The following is a 16,032-nucleotide window of genomic DNA, read 5'->3' as shown; positions in this document are numbered from 1 at the left end:
CGCAGCGGGCACGGGGAGCCGGGGCTGCCCGCCTGCCTCCCCCAGGGCTCGACTGGCCGCGGTCCCGCCGCGCCGACCCCTCACGCGGGCGCTCGTAGCTGCGGGTGGGAGCGGGGCCCCTCACAGCCTCCTCCATCTTAGCGGCCGCCGCCATCTTGGGCCCGGCGCACGGGCGGCCCAGCGGGACGAGGGGTGCCGGGCAGGACCCACCCTGCGGGACCGGAGGTAGCGGGCAGGACCCAACCTACGGGGCCGGAGGAGCCCGGACAGGACCCACTCGGTGTCCGGCAACCCCCGCGGTGACGGCAACACAGCCAGCTCCCGGGGGTCTTCGGCTCATATCCCCCCACTCAGGGCCCGCTCCCACAGCAACAGGCTGCCCCCTCATCCCCGGCCTGTTCCGGGAACACCCGAGGAGCCCTTGGCACGCTTCGGAACTCCTCGTTTGTCCGCCGGGAACACCCGAGCGGTGCTCGGCACACTTCGGAACTTTACGTGCGCCCGCCGGGGACACCCGAGAGCGGCCGGTGCCGCCGATGGGATTCGGGCATCTCCGGACAGGCCCTAGAGCACTTCGGTTGTGTCCGGAATGCGGCGCGGCAGTTCCGGCCCTGGCCGATAAACAGCCATTGGCCGCGCCGCGCGGGGCTGGGGTGGAAGTGGGGGCGGGCGACGTCACTTCCGGAGAGTGACGGAGCGGCGGGTCAGAGGCGGCAGCAAAATGGCGGCGCCTGAGGAACGGGAGCTGACGGCGGAACAGACCGAGAAGCTGCTGCAGTTCCAGGTGCCGCGTCCCGGGGGGCCCGCGCCGGCCGGCGGGAGCGGGGGAGGCGGTGCATGGACACGGAACGGGCTGAGCTGGGCCCACCCCGCCGGCGCTGGGGGGTACGGGGCTCACGGAGCCGGATAGGCCCGTCCTGGAGAGGGGTGTCGAGCTGGGCGTGAGGGGACGGTGGGAGGAGAGACACCTGTGGGCCCAGTCCTGGCCGGGGTGAGTGAGATTTCCGTGCCCTTAACGCTTCTTTGGGGCGATGTTCTGTCATGGCTAATTTAGAGCTGCCTGCTCAGTACACTCCTTGCAGGAAAAACTCCTTGGTAAGTCCCGGCCATTTTAATTAGTCTGAAAATTTTCCTTGTCGTAGCTGGAGAGCCTTTCCTGGCACCGAGGCAGAGTTATGCAGTGGGTTTCTGTGGAACATGGTTCCTGCCCCTCACGATTGAGTAACGCCGCTGGAGACTGTAATGATCTAATCTGTGTCTGCTACACAACGCAGGCAAGGTCGCTTAAGCTTTGCTTTGCGAGGCCTGGGGCTGTGTGGCAGATGAATGATCACAAACACAGTCTGAAGATGTGGTTTATTCGGGAGAAAACAGTGCTGGGCAGCTGAAATTCCTAGGGTTGCTCAGTGATTAGTAACTAAATGTGCTGAGCTATGAAAATTACCTTCAGGTGTCTTGAGTTTGTTTCTGAGCTTTAGGACACTGTGTGCCATCCCATGGATTGCAGTTCTTTTACAAATACCACGATCACTTTAAAGAGTACTTTGTCTGCTTTTGTTGCTGCACATTATCTTTTAAGGCTGTGCATTGGAAGTTTGGTGTAACTGTAGATTTAAAGGGGCTCAGAGGCATCTGGCCCTGCCTTCCCCAGGTGACCCAGGGCAGGTGTTCATCATCCCCTCATTGACTTCCCCAGCCTTCAGCTGATTCACAGCCCCTGACTTAATTACTGTGCTGAGCTGTTTTCCCGTGACTGCACCCAGGAGGAAACTTGCTTTACAGATGTCCCCTCTAAGGCTGCTGCAAACTGAGCTCTTTGGGCAGTCAGATTAAATACAGACTGAAGGCACAGAGCAGTGGCAGCCATTGCTGTCCCTGTGCTGCCTGGTGAGGGTTTGGCACGTGTCAGTGTCCCATTCTCTTGTGTGACAGATCCTGGTTCTTGCTCCTCCGCTTGATCTGGACAGGTAGCACCAGCTGCTCTCACCACTGCCTCTGCTGCTGTTTTCAAACCCCTGTGGGCAGCTGGGAAGTGAAATAATCCTATTTCCCAATGCTGCCTGGTGTTGTCATGGACAGAGGGCTGCCAGGAAACCAGAAGGAGGGATTCCTGCTTTAGTCCAGCTTCCTGTCAAGCTCTGCTTTGAGGCACAGGGAAACACTCCTCAGGCTGTCAAGGGGAGACATTTTTTCACTTAGACCACTGCTGTGCAGAGCCAGATGTGAAAGCTGTGGTCCAGAAGGCTTGGATAGCAGCCAGGATCCTCCCTCCTATGGGGTGTGTTGGATCAGCTCTCTCCAGGGCTAATGGCAGCCCCCACTGGTGATTCCCTCTCCTCTGATGAGTCCCACCTAGCTGAGAAGGGCTCAGGTGTGAGTCCTGCTGCTTCCTCAAAAGTAAATCAGTCCTCTTGGAAGAGATTTTTTTTTCTCAGACTTCAATAGGAAGAATGAGTTGTTTGGAGAGATTAAGTGTCATTAAAATAATTTGTACATTACTGCAAGTCAGCTTAGAAAGCCTTCAGGGACCCCTGCTGACTTTGCAGGGAACAAACATTTCAGTGTTTTCAAGGATCATTTCCCACTTTGTGATGTGGCTGTGCAGCATTCTGTGGTGACAGAGCCCTGCCCTTCCACAGAGGGTTCTGTCCCCCTGCACTGTGCTGAGAGCAGCAGAGCACTCCAGGGAACAAGGCAGGATGACAAGGTAAGGACTAGAGAAGGCTCTCAGTGAAACAGAGATGCAGAGGGAGGGAAGCACTGAGCAAGGACTGCTGCTCACCCAGCAAACAGCTCTTGGGGGGAAATGCTGTTACCCTGAGCTGTTCATCCTGCTCCTGCTGGAGAGTGCCCCTCTCCAGGCAGAGGTGAATATGCTGTCCCGCCTGAGCTGTGGGGCACAGCTCTGTGTTAGTGCCTGCTCTGCATTAATCCCACTGCTGTTTGTGTGCTGGCTTCTGGACTGCTCGTACAAACAGCTGTGCTGGCAAAAGCTGAAACCAGCAGCTTCCTTCTCGTGGGCAGGGCTGGGACAGGGCAGCTCTCTGCCCCATGCTGGGGCAGCTAAGTAAAGGGAATAAAACAGTAGAAAAAACTGGGATAAACTTGAAATGAAAGCAGCAAAGCCTCTTGCATGCTTTCAGCCTCCCATTTACTGCCAGAGAGCTGGCTAATAATGTAAGGGAGTAAAAGCACTCAATTTTTCATCTGTCAAGACCTTGCTGTCCTGACATTTGGAGAGAGGAGTTTGCTGTGAACAGTTCAGGAAAGCTGTGGAGATGTGATTCATTTGGGAGATGGAAGAAGCAGCAGAGCAGCTTTTCTAGGATCTGGTTATTGATCTGTGCCCATTACACTTGGGCTGATGTCTGATACTGTAATATGCTAATGTGAAGTAATGGAGTGTTATTTGCAAGAGAGTTGGCACTCATAATCTCTGACTTCAGCTGGGGAAAACAGAATGCTCAAGGCTGGATGTGGCTCTGATTTAGGGGAAGGAGGAAACATGAAACTCCAGGCAGCTTTCCCACTCAGTGAATCGATCACAACCCTCAGAAAGGCATTTGCTGTAATATGCAATGAGAAACTCTTGGTGAAGGCATTTTCCAGTTAGAACTCAGATGTTCTTTACCCTTGGAAGGTAATTCTCTGGATTTGGCAGTGGGTTGGGAGGGGAGAGCAGTGCCAGGCAGTGCTGTGGGTTTGCATCTCCTGTGCTGCGGATCTGTGGAGGCGACGCCTTCGTCAGTCCAGTTTACAACCTTTGTCCACTCCGGGTATTCCTGTACTTCTGAAGCATGAAATTGTGCTTTCCACTGCTTCAGTATTGAGAAGATTCTGAGCAGTCTCAAAGGTGAGAGATAAAAATCATTACCTCCAGCAAAATCTTCCTGGTGCTTTACAATAACACTTGCTTTGTGTGGTGGTCGAGAAGGCACTGTTGAACTTTTCTGGCATTTGTGGAATTTAGTATTTTGTTTTAGAAATATTAGCCACTGTGTTGAGCTTGGATTTATTTGAAGGTTTGAGAGAGCTGGTTTAATGGGACTAATTTTAACTACTTATTATGTCTGTGAGATCCATGCTCCTAAAGACACCTAACAAGAGATGAGAGCAGCAAGGTTTGAAGATGCTGGTTATTCTCTTAGCCCTGATGATACTAAGAATGTGCTGGTTTGCCATGTATGTTAGTTTGCAGCTGATCCAAGTTCACCAGAGATGCTGAGGCAGTGGAAATAATGTGGAGATTCAAGTTTCTGATCTGTTTCCATGACTTGGTGAAGCAGGGGCCCTAGGAATGCCCTGGGAGTGGTGATAATGACCAGTATCAGCGTTTGCCAGCAAGAGCTGTCTGAAGTGGCAGTTGAACTGTGGTGCTGCCATTCCTCCCATCGGGTGTGGGTCATTCTGAGCCCTGGTGGAGCTGTGGTAAATCCAGTGGAGCACATCAGAGTAGCAGCCAGCAAGGTGCTGAGTGTTAAAAGCTGCCTGTGCTGGCAGCTGTTCCTGCAGTGTTTAATTGTTCAGCCTCATTGATCAGACAAGTGGCAGGAGCTGCTTGGAGTGGCTTTGTCACTTCTGGTTGGAGTTGAGAGCAGCTGAATTAAGCCGCTAAGGAAAAAAAAAAAAAGTAAAAGGAAATTCACCTCCCTGAGAAGTGGCTAGAGCTGCCTGTCACTGTGGTGGTGGTCGAGAAGGGTGGAGTTGGCTGGCTCTGGTGTCTCTGTGGAACTCAGATGGTCTTGCAAATGCTGCAGTGTTTCAGTGCTCATTAAATGCTTGTTGATAGCTCTGCTGCTTTCTGACCTAAAACTGCAGAAGAATTTTGCATAATTTAAAAAGGAGAGAATGCTCAGTGGTGTTCTTAGTGCTCACAGATAATCCAGGCATTTAGAAACAAAGGTGTAAATGAGTTTCTGAATCTTGTAACTTTGTAAACACCACCAGAATTTCCAGAATACTGGGGAGTGGGGATCAGAAGACTTTCAAGGCTCTGCAATAAACACATTGTGACTGTAAAATCAATTAATTGAGTAGATTGCAGGTGCCTTTAATGGTGTCCTTATAAAAAGACAATGAAGTGCCTGCTGTAGGAATTCAGGTTGAAAAAATAAAGTCAGAATGCAAAATAAATTGAATAAAAAACAAAGTCAGAATGCAAACCCTAAATTTTACTCTGTGAAGCACATCTTCAAAGAAAGATAGCTAAACTAAACATTAAATGATGAAACTGCATGATAATCAAAGGTATTCTAGCAGCAACAGCTGAGTTCACTGAGCTTTATTTCTTCTGTGAAATCCAGTTCTGCAGTGTTCCCTTGCAAGGCTTGCTGCAGACTTACTTTTTAATAAATATTTATACACCGCTGAACAGCGACTTGAAGTGCTTTTTTTTCTGAACTTCTGCAGTCACAATGCTTTAAACAGTCTGATTGGGTGTGTGCAGCAGAATGAAACAATGATTTTTGCCCAGTAGATTGGAGAGAAGGTGGTGATGTGGAGACTTGGTGAGAAAGAAGCCAAGAAATGCTCAAAAGTTTGAACTGAGCCCAGAGATTGAATAGGGCATTTGTGCACAGCGTTTGTTGCTCGGGTGGAAATGGCATGTGGAATGTGTGAATGGGGGCAGGGAGGGGAATACATGCACCAATCTTCTCCAGTAAAAAAAAACAATTCAGTGCATTCCTAACTGGTCAGGAGCCCGTCAGGGGCTTTTCAAGAAAGCAAGGAACACATCTGCTCAGGCTTTAAAGCAAGTGCAGTGGGGACAGATGTGTCTGTGGCACAGTGACAGGGGGGTTCCTTCAGCAAACGTTTGTCTCTGTTCAGGAGATACTGATGTGGCTTCCTGCAATAACAGACACAATGGTTTGATCTGTGCAGAAATTCTGATTGGCACAGGGCTAAAATCCACCCGGTGGCTTTGAGGTTTGTCAGTGTGTTTGGACTTTTTCTGTTTCAGGCCCTGTGTTGGACTGTTCCTGCTTTTTTTACTACACTGTTTACTGTGCTTTTTTACTTCCCCTTTGGTGCTGGGAACAACACCTTCAGTAATGCCTGGCTGGTTTTGGTTTTAGTTTCTGTTTATGCTGGCAGTGAGTGGAGTAACAGTCATCTTGAGTTTTCAGAACTGCTTTGTCAGTATTTTGAGTTCAAGATGATGTTTGAGGGCATTGGCCCAGCACATCTTTTCAGAGTGGAGCCTGTGGGCAGTATTGTGTTAAACCCTTGACCGTGCTGAGTGCTGTTGTGGTGACAGACCTTGGGCACACAGAGTTGGCTGCTGCTGGCAGAGTGCAAAGGCCTGTTTGGGGCCTCCTGTGTGTTTGCAGGTCACTCTGCTCTTAAACTCAGAGCAGGGCACTTAAAAATGGAGCACTGTGATAATGTGTTGTGGTAACTCCTACCGTGTGCTCAGGCCTTGTTAAGAGCAGCCAGGATGCAGCACTTGTGGCACTCATCTGCTTTTGTTCTCCTCCTTTAGGACTTGACTGGCATAGAGTCCATGGACCAATGTCGCCACACACTGGAGCAGCACAACTGGAACATAGAGGTACTGCTGAAGATGAGACTTGCAGCACTTTCCAAGCACCTGGATTAAATGCAGCCCTCTGTGGGAGGGGGGCCCTACCAGTCAGATTAATCTGTCCCCCCCTGGATTTACCCCAGTAGCTCTTTAGAGCTGTGTCTCCACACACCTGCAGAGCTGGTTTCAGCCAAGCACAGCAGAGTTGTTATGGCTGTGAACAATCCCTTGAGTGGCCCAGGATGTGCCTCCCGTGGAGCCTGTGTGCTGGCTGCCATGGAGAAGCCTTTCCACATGGAAAGGAGCCCTGGGGGTTCCTGTTTGTCAGCAGCTGTGCTTATCCAGTGCCCTGGGGTTGTGGACAAGGAATACCCACTGTCACTGTCCAAAGAATAAAAACCATACAATGCCTGAAACTGCCTTTGCTCTTTCTTGTGTCAAAGGCAGCTGTGCAGGACCGACTGAACGAGCAAGAGGGTGTCCCAAGTGTCTTTAATCCTCCTCCGCTGCGGCCGCTGCAGGTCAACACAGCTGACCACAGGATCTACAGCTACGTTGTCTCAAGGCCACAGCCAAGGGCAAGTTATCTTACAGTGGATTTTGTCCTGCTTCTTGGCTGACTCTCTATGAATACAAAACTTGCAAGCAGGGAAATTGTTTTCTTTGCATGCCCTTATCTCCTTTCTAAATATTTTATCTTACAAAAACAAAATGTAGAGCTATTCCTTCAGTTTCTGTTACTGCTGTGGAGATTTTCTCCATGCTGTGATTCACAGTATGAGGACTTTTTTTTTTTGTCATAACCTGTCTTCTTGTGGTGTAGTAAAGCCTTTAGATCAGTGGAATTGGAACAAAGGACTGTCCCTTCCATGTGGCAGTGATAATGTTTTTCTTTTTAGAGCTCCCCTTAAATGTGTATTAACTAGAATACAGATTACTTTCATTAATATTTTACAAACAAATTTGCATGAGCACCTGTAAGACTTGGTGCTGTTACTCTTTTTGTATAGGTAAGAAAATTAATTCCTTCTTTGTAATTGCAGGGCCTGTTAGGATGGGGTTACTACTTCATAATGCTTCCATTCCGATTCACCTATTACACGTTACTTGATATATTTAGGTAAGTCCTTGTTTGTGCTGACTCACTTATTGACTGCATCAGGGAACACACTAGCTGGGATTTGGCTGGAGCTCTGTCACTTAGATCTTTAAGCCTCATGGCAGATTTTCCATTTGTTTCCTTAACTGGCATTATCTGTGGCCTTGTGAAGTTCCTATGCTGTTTAGGAAGAAATAAATCTTGTTGCAGAGAAACAGAGCAGCTTGCAGCTCTGTAAATGAAGTGTTTAATTGGATCTCTAACTCCACTCAGCCTTGCAGTCTGAGTGCCACACAAAGGGGTTGCAAAACAGTGTCCAGCTGTTTGGTATTCTTGGACAAACATCAGAATCATGTCCCATTGGGCTGGGCTGCAGATTAACCTGCCCTAATTCCTGGACGTTATTTGGCAAAACCCAAACTGGAAACACCTCTGCTTTATTCCCTTTGGTGTCAATTGCCTCTTCTCCCTTTACTGCCCCAAAGCACTGATTCTTGTCTCCTTTGCAGCATTGATAGAGGGAAAGAGAGTGGTAGTGGTGGTCAATAGCCAGGAGTCCTGCCATCTGCCCTGCTTTGGCAGTTTTCCCTGTTGCATTCCTTTTTTCCCCATTAAAGATATTTCCAAAGTTCATTGTATCTTCTGTGCATCAGTAGAACTAAACAGCACTGATATCTGCCTTGCAGTGAAGCTGTTTCAGCTTCAGAGGAAGGACAGTTTCATAGGACTCAGGGTAATGTTCTCTTTCTGCAACTCTTTGTACACTGAAATTGTTAGCTCTGGATTAGCAGAAATGCAGTTTTCAAAGTTATCTGGACAAAACCGTGTGGCTTTTAACAGCCCATCTTTGACTAAATTCTTCAAACCTCCTACTGTTGGTGTGGCTTATGCCTGATGCTTCAGAGGAAGCTGAAGCTGTTTAATCACACAGAATTCGGATCCTTACCGATCCCTGGCATGAGATGAATCTTCACTGGGGGCTGGTTCTGTAGCAGTGGTATCAGTTTGGAGCGGGTGCCAGTTTAGGTTCAGATTATAAATGTTCAAGGATCTCAGCTATGACTTTTTTCCCCTTTATGAATCCCAGTGACTATCAGTAGAAAAGAAAACCTGTGCCTCAAGAAGTCAGTGAGCTGAATTTGCAGTGTCCTTTGCTTCCTTCCTAGGTTTGCTCTGCGTTTTATACGCCCTGATCCTCGTAGTCGGGTCACCGACCCAGTGGGTGACATTATTTCGTTTATTCATATGTTTGAGGAAAAATATGGGAGGATACACCCTGTCTTCTACCAGGGAACTTACAGCCAGGTCAGTGTCATGTCTTGGTGCCCAGGTCCTGGGGAGTGATCATTTTGCCACATGGTATCAGGGCCTACATGGCAAAATTGCTTTTCATCTACAAGCCCAGCATTTATCCCCAAACTCTTTAACAGGGTAATGGAGAGCTAGTAAACAAGTGTACTGGGAAACCAGTGTCTGCCAGGCTTGATGGTTTGCCAAGCCTGCAAAGTTGGAAAGCAAAGCTACTCTGGCTGTTCCTCGACCGTCTGTGTGACTCTGTAGCCGACAGCTTTTCTTTGTAATCCTGCCTTTGTTTTTATAAACTGGTGTGCTGTGCCAGAGTCTGTCCTTCTGTTCCCCAAATTGGGATTAACTGCCTGGGCTTGTATCACAATACAACTTCACAATAGTTCAGGGCCTCAAAATTGAGAGGGAGCCCCTAAGAAATTATGGGAGGTGAGTGGTCCATATATCAGATCTGAGGGGGCCCTCTGTAGAAGAGGGACATCCCCATGGACACTGCCTCTTGCACAGCTGCTCTCAGCCTGGCCAAGGGAAGGGTCTCCTGCAGAGCATCCCAACAGACATTGGATCAGCACTGCTTCCCAAGTGCCTGGGGAAAGCTGTCAGTGCCTGTCTGCTCCACACTGCACAGTGATGGAGCTCACCGCCTCTGCAGCGCTTACAGGCTCCTCTGTAATGATTCCAGTCATTCCTGGAATCCAAACTCAACTAATTGTGGAATGGTTAGGCTACCAAAACTCAGTGCCAGTAAAACAGGGAGCATATTGTGCACCTAAACTGTGATCTCGTTAAAAATGCTCTTGGGTGGGTGGAATCCAGACACTATAGATGTGGAAAGGGAGGGATTCTTTTCTTTGCTGTCTGGTTTTTGGGAGGCCTGCAGCATTATTTATTACCTGTTTAATAGAATTAGAATTTGGTGTGATCTGAAGATTGTGTCCTGTGCAGGCTCAAGGGAAAGCTCAGGAGGTGAAGGAGGTTTTTCACTGCTAGCTGAGTCTGGGGAGGCAGCTCAGGTGTCAGTCCCTGTCATTGCCTACCCAGTTTCACTCTGAGTTTGGTGTCCCCCAAAGCCACAACCTGAGAGGACATGAGAGAACGCCCCTGTAGCCCTCTTAAATAGAGGCTCATTTAGAAGGTCTGACGGGTTCATCCTCCACTGCTGCTTCACTCAAACCACTCCAGTGGCAGAGTGCAGGCCTGGGTCTCGCAGGCTGTGTGGGTGCTGCATTCCCCTTGCCCAGACCCTGTGTAACTTTACCTGCTCTGCTCTTTTGCCAAGGCCCTGAACGATGCCAAGCGGGAGCTGCGCTTCCTGTTGGTGTATCTGCACGGGGATGACCACCAGGACACAGATGAGTTCTGCCGGTAGGTAGGAGAATTTCCCACATAGCTGTCCTTGCATTTGAAGTGCAGCTTCACTCACGTGGTCTCTTCTCATCCCCCAGCAATACACTGTGTGCACCTGAGGTCATCACCCTCATCAACACTAGAATGCTCTTCTGGGCTTGCTCAACCAATAAACCAGAGGGATACAGAGGTGAGTGTGTCCCTCCTGGGCTTTACCTGTCCCCTCCTGCCTCTGGAACAAGCCAGATGCTCTTTGACAGATTTACACATGTGAAACACACTCTTGTCTACTTGCACAAAATACAACAGATTTCAGGGTTGCATGGGGAAATACATGTGTTGGTTTCCTGGGATATCTCAAAGGTTTGGATGCCAAGGAAATACATTCTGATCTTCACCTCCACCATTCTGTGTGTTCCTGGGCAGTTCTGTGCTCATTGCTGTGGGCATTTAGGCTGCCTTCAGTGCCTTGCCAGTGGGAGTTGGTGGGTGTGTGCTGGGGATAAACTGAGTGGAGAAACAAGTGTCCAACTAGATCTGTCCTTAACCCTGGCTCCTGTGCTGCCTGAGGCCAGGAAGGACTTGTTAGGTGCCTTCTTTCCCTTTCTGAGACAGTCACCTTAATCCACAGCCAATCTCTGTGTCTTCTCAAAAGCCCACAGTGTCTGAGAGCTGTTGATACCTGGCCAGACAGCAGTTTTGTAAGAATTTGCTGCAAGTGGAGCCTTTTCCCAGAGTTCTGTTAATGGCTCCTGTGTTGTTCTCACCATTTCTGGTTTCATGGCCAGGAAAATGCTACCTCTGGGTCACTCTTTGCTCCATAGTTCTGCTCCCAGTTATCAACAACTGGAGAGAACAGCTCTCTGAGGAAACAGTCTTTGACTTATTCCTGTTTCATTGCTGCAGTGCTTTGGAGTCACAGCCTGGGAAGCAGAGCTGGAAGGGACCATGACCTTCCATTTAATCCTTGAGCTGCTGTGGTTTTGTATGGGGGCCTCCATTGGTAACAGGGGCTCCAAGTTGCATGATGCACCATGTGTGTTTCAAGGAGGGGATCAACAGCCATGTATGAACAGTAACTTAAGCACATCATCTGTTCCATTCCCTGCTTCAGACAGAGCCTGCCTCCAGCTAAACCAACCTAAATTCCTAAATTTGTTCAGAAATGTTCAACATGGACATACTGCCATCTCCCCCATGACAACTTCTTCCAGAGTCCAGCCATCCCTAATCACCTGAGCAAATGTTTACATGTACTTGTCCTGTGTTTCTCTTCCTGCAGTTTAAACCCATGGCTTTGTCCCATTTTCAGTGGGCATTCAGAGCCATTTACTTCCTTCCTGCTTAAGTTAAAAGAACCTTTTTTGGTTACTTGAAAGCTTGGGGTTTTCCCCATTGGTCTTTGTGCTCCCAAAGCCATTTCCTCCCTTTGCTAACTTACAGGGTTTGATTTTCAAAATGGAGCCTGAGGCCTTTTTTGCCTTGGAAGAGAGAATATCTGGGGAAGGTGCTTTCCTTGGCCCTCAGTGATGGGGAGCCCCTGTGCTGCACCCTTGGTGGCCCTGGTGTGGGGTGGTGACGTTTGTGCCCGTTCAGTGTCGCAGGCGCTGCGGGAGAACACGTACCCGTTCCTGGCCGTGATCATGCTCAAGGACCGCAGGATGACCGTGGTTGGGCGGCTCGAGGGGCTCATCCAGGCTGACGACCTCATCAACCAGCTCATGTTCATCATGGATGCCAACCAGACGTACCTGGTGTCCGAGCGCCTGGAGAGGTACGGTGGGACTGGAGCTGAGGCAGGCTCTGCTCTGTGCCCTGCCTCCCTCAGACACTGAGTGTAGGCACACAGCTCAGCACCTCCCCTTCTGTAACACGGGCTCTCCTCCTACCAGGGACACATCAGTGCATACATTCAGGCATCTTATAGCCAGGGAGCCAGATGTGTTGCACACACAGTCCCACCGCTGAAAGGTGGATGTGAGTACTCTGTTCTCTGCTGTTGGAGCACATCTTTGGTGTGCTGGAGCTTTGCAGGGAAAGCTTGGACAATAACCAGTAGGATCCAAATGGGAGCAAAGGCATTGCAGGCAGGAGAGCTGGTGTCTGTGTGCTGCCGCCTGGGCTGGCTGTGCTGAGCTCTGGCTGCTTTTCTGGTAGGGCCTCACAAGTCCCTGGTGACTCTTAGGGATGTACAGGTTGCATCCAAAACAGGATCCTACCATTTGATTTCTGTCTGTCCCTCCTCTGCCCCACGCCCTGTGTGGGGACCCAGTAACACATTCCAGTTTATGAAATGAGCAAGGAATTACTTGAAGGAGATGAAACCAGGAGGAGTCTCAGATAAGAGGCAGGAATCTTGAGCATTGTTCTTGTGCTGTCTGTCAGCTCTGCCAAGCTGCAGAGGTTCAGAAGCCTTTTAAAGGGTTACCCACCCTTGGAAGCAGTTTGATTGTGAGGAACTGTGGGGACCTGGCTTGGCCTTTTGGGAGCTTTTGGTACCCCAGGGCATTACCTGCTCTGTGCTTCTGTGAGTTGGAGACTGTCCCTGCCCCCTCGGGCCTGCCCTCAGCCTGCCATCCCCTCTCTCCAGAGCCTGTTAGCCCTGACCACTTCCCACTTGTGTTTGCAGGGAAGAGAGGAACCAAACCCAGGTGCTGAGGCAGCAGCAGGACGAGGCTTACCTGGCATCCCTGCGTGCAGACCAGGAGAAGGAGCGCAAGAAGAAGGAGGAAAGGGAGAGGAAGAAGAAGAAGGAGGAGGAAGTGCAGCAGCAAAAACTGGCAGAGGAGAGGCGGCGGCAGGTGAGAGCAGAGGGGCTGCAGTGTCCTTGGGATGCCTGGCCTGCAGGAGGAATTGCTGTGTCTCGCTTGGGGCTTGAGCATTCCTGAGGCTCCTGGGGCAGCTGTGCTGCAGGGGACAGGCACCAAGGCCAGCTGAGTGCACAACCATTGCTCCTGTCCCTCCTTGCCTTGCAGACACTGCAGGAGGAGAAGGAGAGGAGGTCGGAATGCCTTCCTCCAGAGCCACACCCCGATGACCCAGAGAGCGTCAAGATCATTTTCAAGCTGCCCAACGATTCCAGAGTGGAGCGGCGATTCCACTTCACACAGTCACTGACGGTGAGCTTGGGGCAGAGCTGAGGGGCCTTCCAGAACACGGGGGTAAAGGGACTTGCAAGTGGCTTTTTTCCCTTGGACTTGCCAAATGGGGGCCTTTGCTGAGAGCCTTGGCAGGCAGAGCTGCTCCTTGGTAAGGAGAGTGCTGTAGGGCCTGGTTCCACCACCTTGGAAGAGCAGAAGAAGTGGCAGAGGCTTTTTTTGCCTCCTGAAAAGCTGGAAAGTGCCTCAGCCCATGACAGGGCAGGGTGTGACAAGATGATATTTTGAGTCCTTTCCAACCCTTAACATTCTGTCATTATATAGAATATATATATATTCTATTATAATTCCACTACTCCCTATGAAATAAAGGTGTAGGAAGAGTCAGAAACAGTCTGGTCTCCCCAGTGCTCTGTGCCAAGCCCAGTTTCATATGTGCCAAGGAAATGGCTGTCTCAGGTCTACAGTGCAGTGATGGTGCAAATTTGGGAGCCTTCCCCCAGGAGATGCCAGGGATTCGCTCTGGCTGTGTCACTGCTCCCCCAGCTGGCAATTATTTCTGTGCTTCTTTCCCAGGTGATCCACGATTTCCTGTTCTCTTTGAAAGAAAGCCCTGAGAAGTTCCAGATTGAGGCCAACTTCCCTCGCCGTGTCCTGCCCTGCCTCCCGACAGAGGAGTGGCCCAACCCCCCGACGCTGCAGGAGGCGGGACTCAGCCACACGGAAGTCCTCTTTGTGCAGGACCTCACGGACGATTGACACTTCCTTTTGGTTTTGTTTTTGTTTGTTTTGTTTTTTCGTTTTTTTTTTTTTTTTTTTTCCAGAAGACACAAAACGGAAAGAGAAATTCATATTATTATTATAATACAATATTTTTTTTAAAAGACTGCGTACAAACGAGGGATCAGAGACCACATGGGCCGTGCCAGCCGTGTGTGCGCTGGCGAGAGGACACACGGCCATCCCCTGCACCGGGGGGCACACAGGGGGGAGCTGCTGCTGCCCCTCCGCCCTCCCTGGGGAGGAACAGGAATGGCAGCTCTTGGTAATTATTGCTTTTATTGATGACAATAATAATAAAACCCCAGCAACCCAACATCGTGTGAAGATTTGATACTCTGCTGCTCCTGAGAGACACAAGACCGAGCACCGGAACGTGCTGGGATTGGGGTGGGGGGAAAGGGCTGGACAGACTCTCCTCAGCTTCCCTCTGTGTATAAATACTGTTCTTTTAATATTTCTCTTGCTTTGTAATGACCAAAGGAGATTGGGGTTGACTATAGTATTAACTTTTTGATAAAGAGCTGGTTCGATTCTTACCCACGTGGGGCCTTGCCCAGGGTTCTTAGCCTGCGTAGTGTAATAAACTCTGCCTCTAGCATGTCTGTGCTGGTGCTTTCTGCCCTGCCCAGGGAGGGGGGCAGCTGCTGTGGCACTTGTGGCTCCCACGAGTGTGGGTGCACTCAGCCTCTGCTCTCACACTGGTGCTTGTGTGCCCGTGGAGCTGTTGGGTGAGATGAGAGCGTGCCCAGCACAGGGCATGGCAGGGCTGGGGTTGTGCTGTGCCCCCTCCTGTGGCATCAGCTCTGGGCTCAGGGAGGGAGGGAGCTCGTGGAGCAGGTGGGAGGTGGAAAAGGTGTGGGAGGGGAGTGTCAGGCTGGTTCCTGCCAAGGCTGCCCTAGGGCAGAGGGGCTGGAGCCTGTTCCTGCAGTGACCTGTTCTGGAGCCAAGAATGGTTGGGGGTGGAAGGAATCTCAAAGCACATCTCATGGGCAGGAACGCAGGGTTGGCCCCTTCCCTGGCCCAGCATGGGAATGCTGGAGCAGAGGTGGAAGGTGTCCCACTGCTGTGGCTGGAGCCACCCAGGGAGCTCTGCTGTCCTGGGACAGCAGCCAGGAGCAATTTCCCATCCCTGTGCAAGCTGTGAGGGGTCGCTAGGTGAGAGGGAGGGGGTGTGTGGTGCTGCTCAAAAGCAGATCCTGCTGGGGCAAAGCAGCCAACCAGTCCTGCTCCCACCCTCGGGCTCTCCTGGGCTCTGCTCCAAGCCTCTCTCCAGGGCTCTTCCAGCTGCAGCAGCTCCTTCCCATCCCTGGCCCCCACGCTTCCCCTCAAGCCCCCATGGAGACAAGAGCTGGGCCCAGCGTGTTGGTATACATCATACATTTATTAGTGAATATCCCTCTCAAAATCAGCCACAACATTAAAAAAAATAATGATTGCACTACTTGGTCAAGCAGAACTAGCAACTTTCATTTTAAAAAAAGTACAAATCTGTTAAAAATTTCAATCAGTATAATACACATATATATAATACAACATACTAGTTATGTTAAATGCTACAAAACCAATATGATTCCAATGGAATGGAAAAAAACAAACACTTTTAGAGCTTTAAGAACCTTTTTTTTCTATATATTAGCCTTTTTTCAAATACATACATGGGAAAAATGAGGTAACTGTAAAATGTGCAAGTAACAGAGCAAAAAAAATTATATATATATATTTATATATATATATATATATATATAAAAACTTTCTAACACAGAACACACGTCCTAGCACCTTCCGGGGAGCCGCGGGGAACGCGGGGGTCCCACCGGAGGGCCCGGGGACTGGTATAATAGAACAGTAAACAGTCCACTATCCCACCACAGGAA

The 16,032-nt window shown here is 50.0% G+C and overlaps 1 protein-coding gene across 1 annotated transcript; it reads left to right on the top strand.

Annotated features, from left to right (window-relative positions):
* Positions 1-21: 21 nt before the first annotated feature.
* Positions 22-14,742, top strand: FAF2 (Fas associated factor family member 2). Its single transcript, XM_054287704.1, has 11 exons — positions 22-784; positions 6,485-6,553; positions 6,970-7,104; positions 7,570-7,646; positions 8,792-8,930; positions 10,210-10,295; positions 10,376-10,467; positions 11,874-12,051; positions 12,907-13,078; positions 13,253-13,396; positions 13,952-14,742. Exons 1-11 carry the CDS (start codon positions 722-724, stop codon positions 14,132-14,134), a joined length of 1,338 nt encoding a protein of 445 aa, XP_054143679.1. The 5' UTR covers positions 22-721; the 3' UTR covers positions 14,135-14,742.
* Positions 14,743-16,032: the final 1,290 nt, after the last annotated feature.

Source organism: Melozone crissalis, unplaced genomic scaffold, assembly GCF_028551555.1.
Source record: "Melozone crissalis strain CALT ecotype California unplaced genomic scaffold, PUWL_Pcris_2 ptg000061l_1, whole genome shotgun sequence".
Classification (NCBI taxonomy): Eukaryota; Metazoa; Chordata; class Aves; order Passeriformes; family Passerellidae; genus Melozone; species Melozone crissalis.
Note: the sequence above shows the minus strand (reverse complement) of the source record. Positions and strands in the feature narration are given on the sequence as shown.

Excerpts from the sequence above, each read along its gene's own strand:
- FAF2 (XM_054287704.1), top strand. The coding sequence starts at position 722 with ATGGCGGCGCCTGAGGAACGGGAGCTGACGGCGGAACAGACCGAGAAG. Across the intron at positions 6,554-6,969 it reads AGCACAACTGGAACATAGAG|GCAGCTGTGCAGGACCGACT; the intron begins GTACTGCTGAAG and ends CTTGTGTCAAAG. Across the intron at positions 10,468-11,873 it reads TAAACCAGAGGGATACAGAG|TGTCGCAGGCGCTGCGGGAG; the intron begins GTGAGTGTGTCC and ends GTGCCCGTTCAG.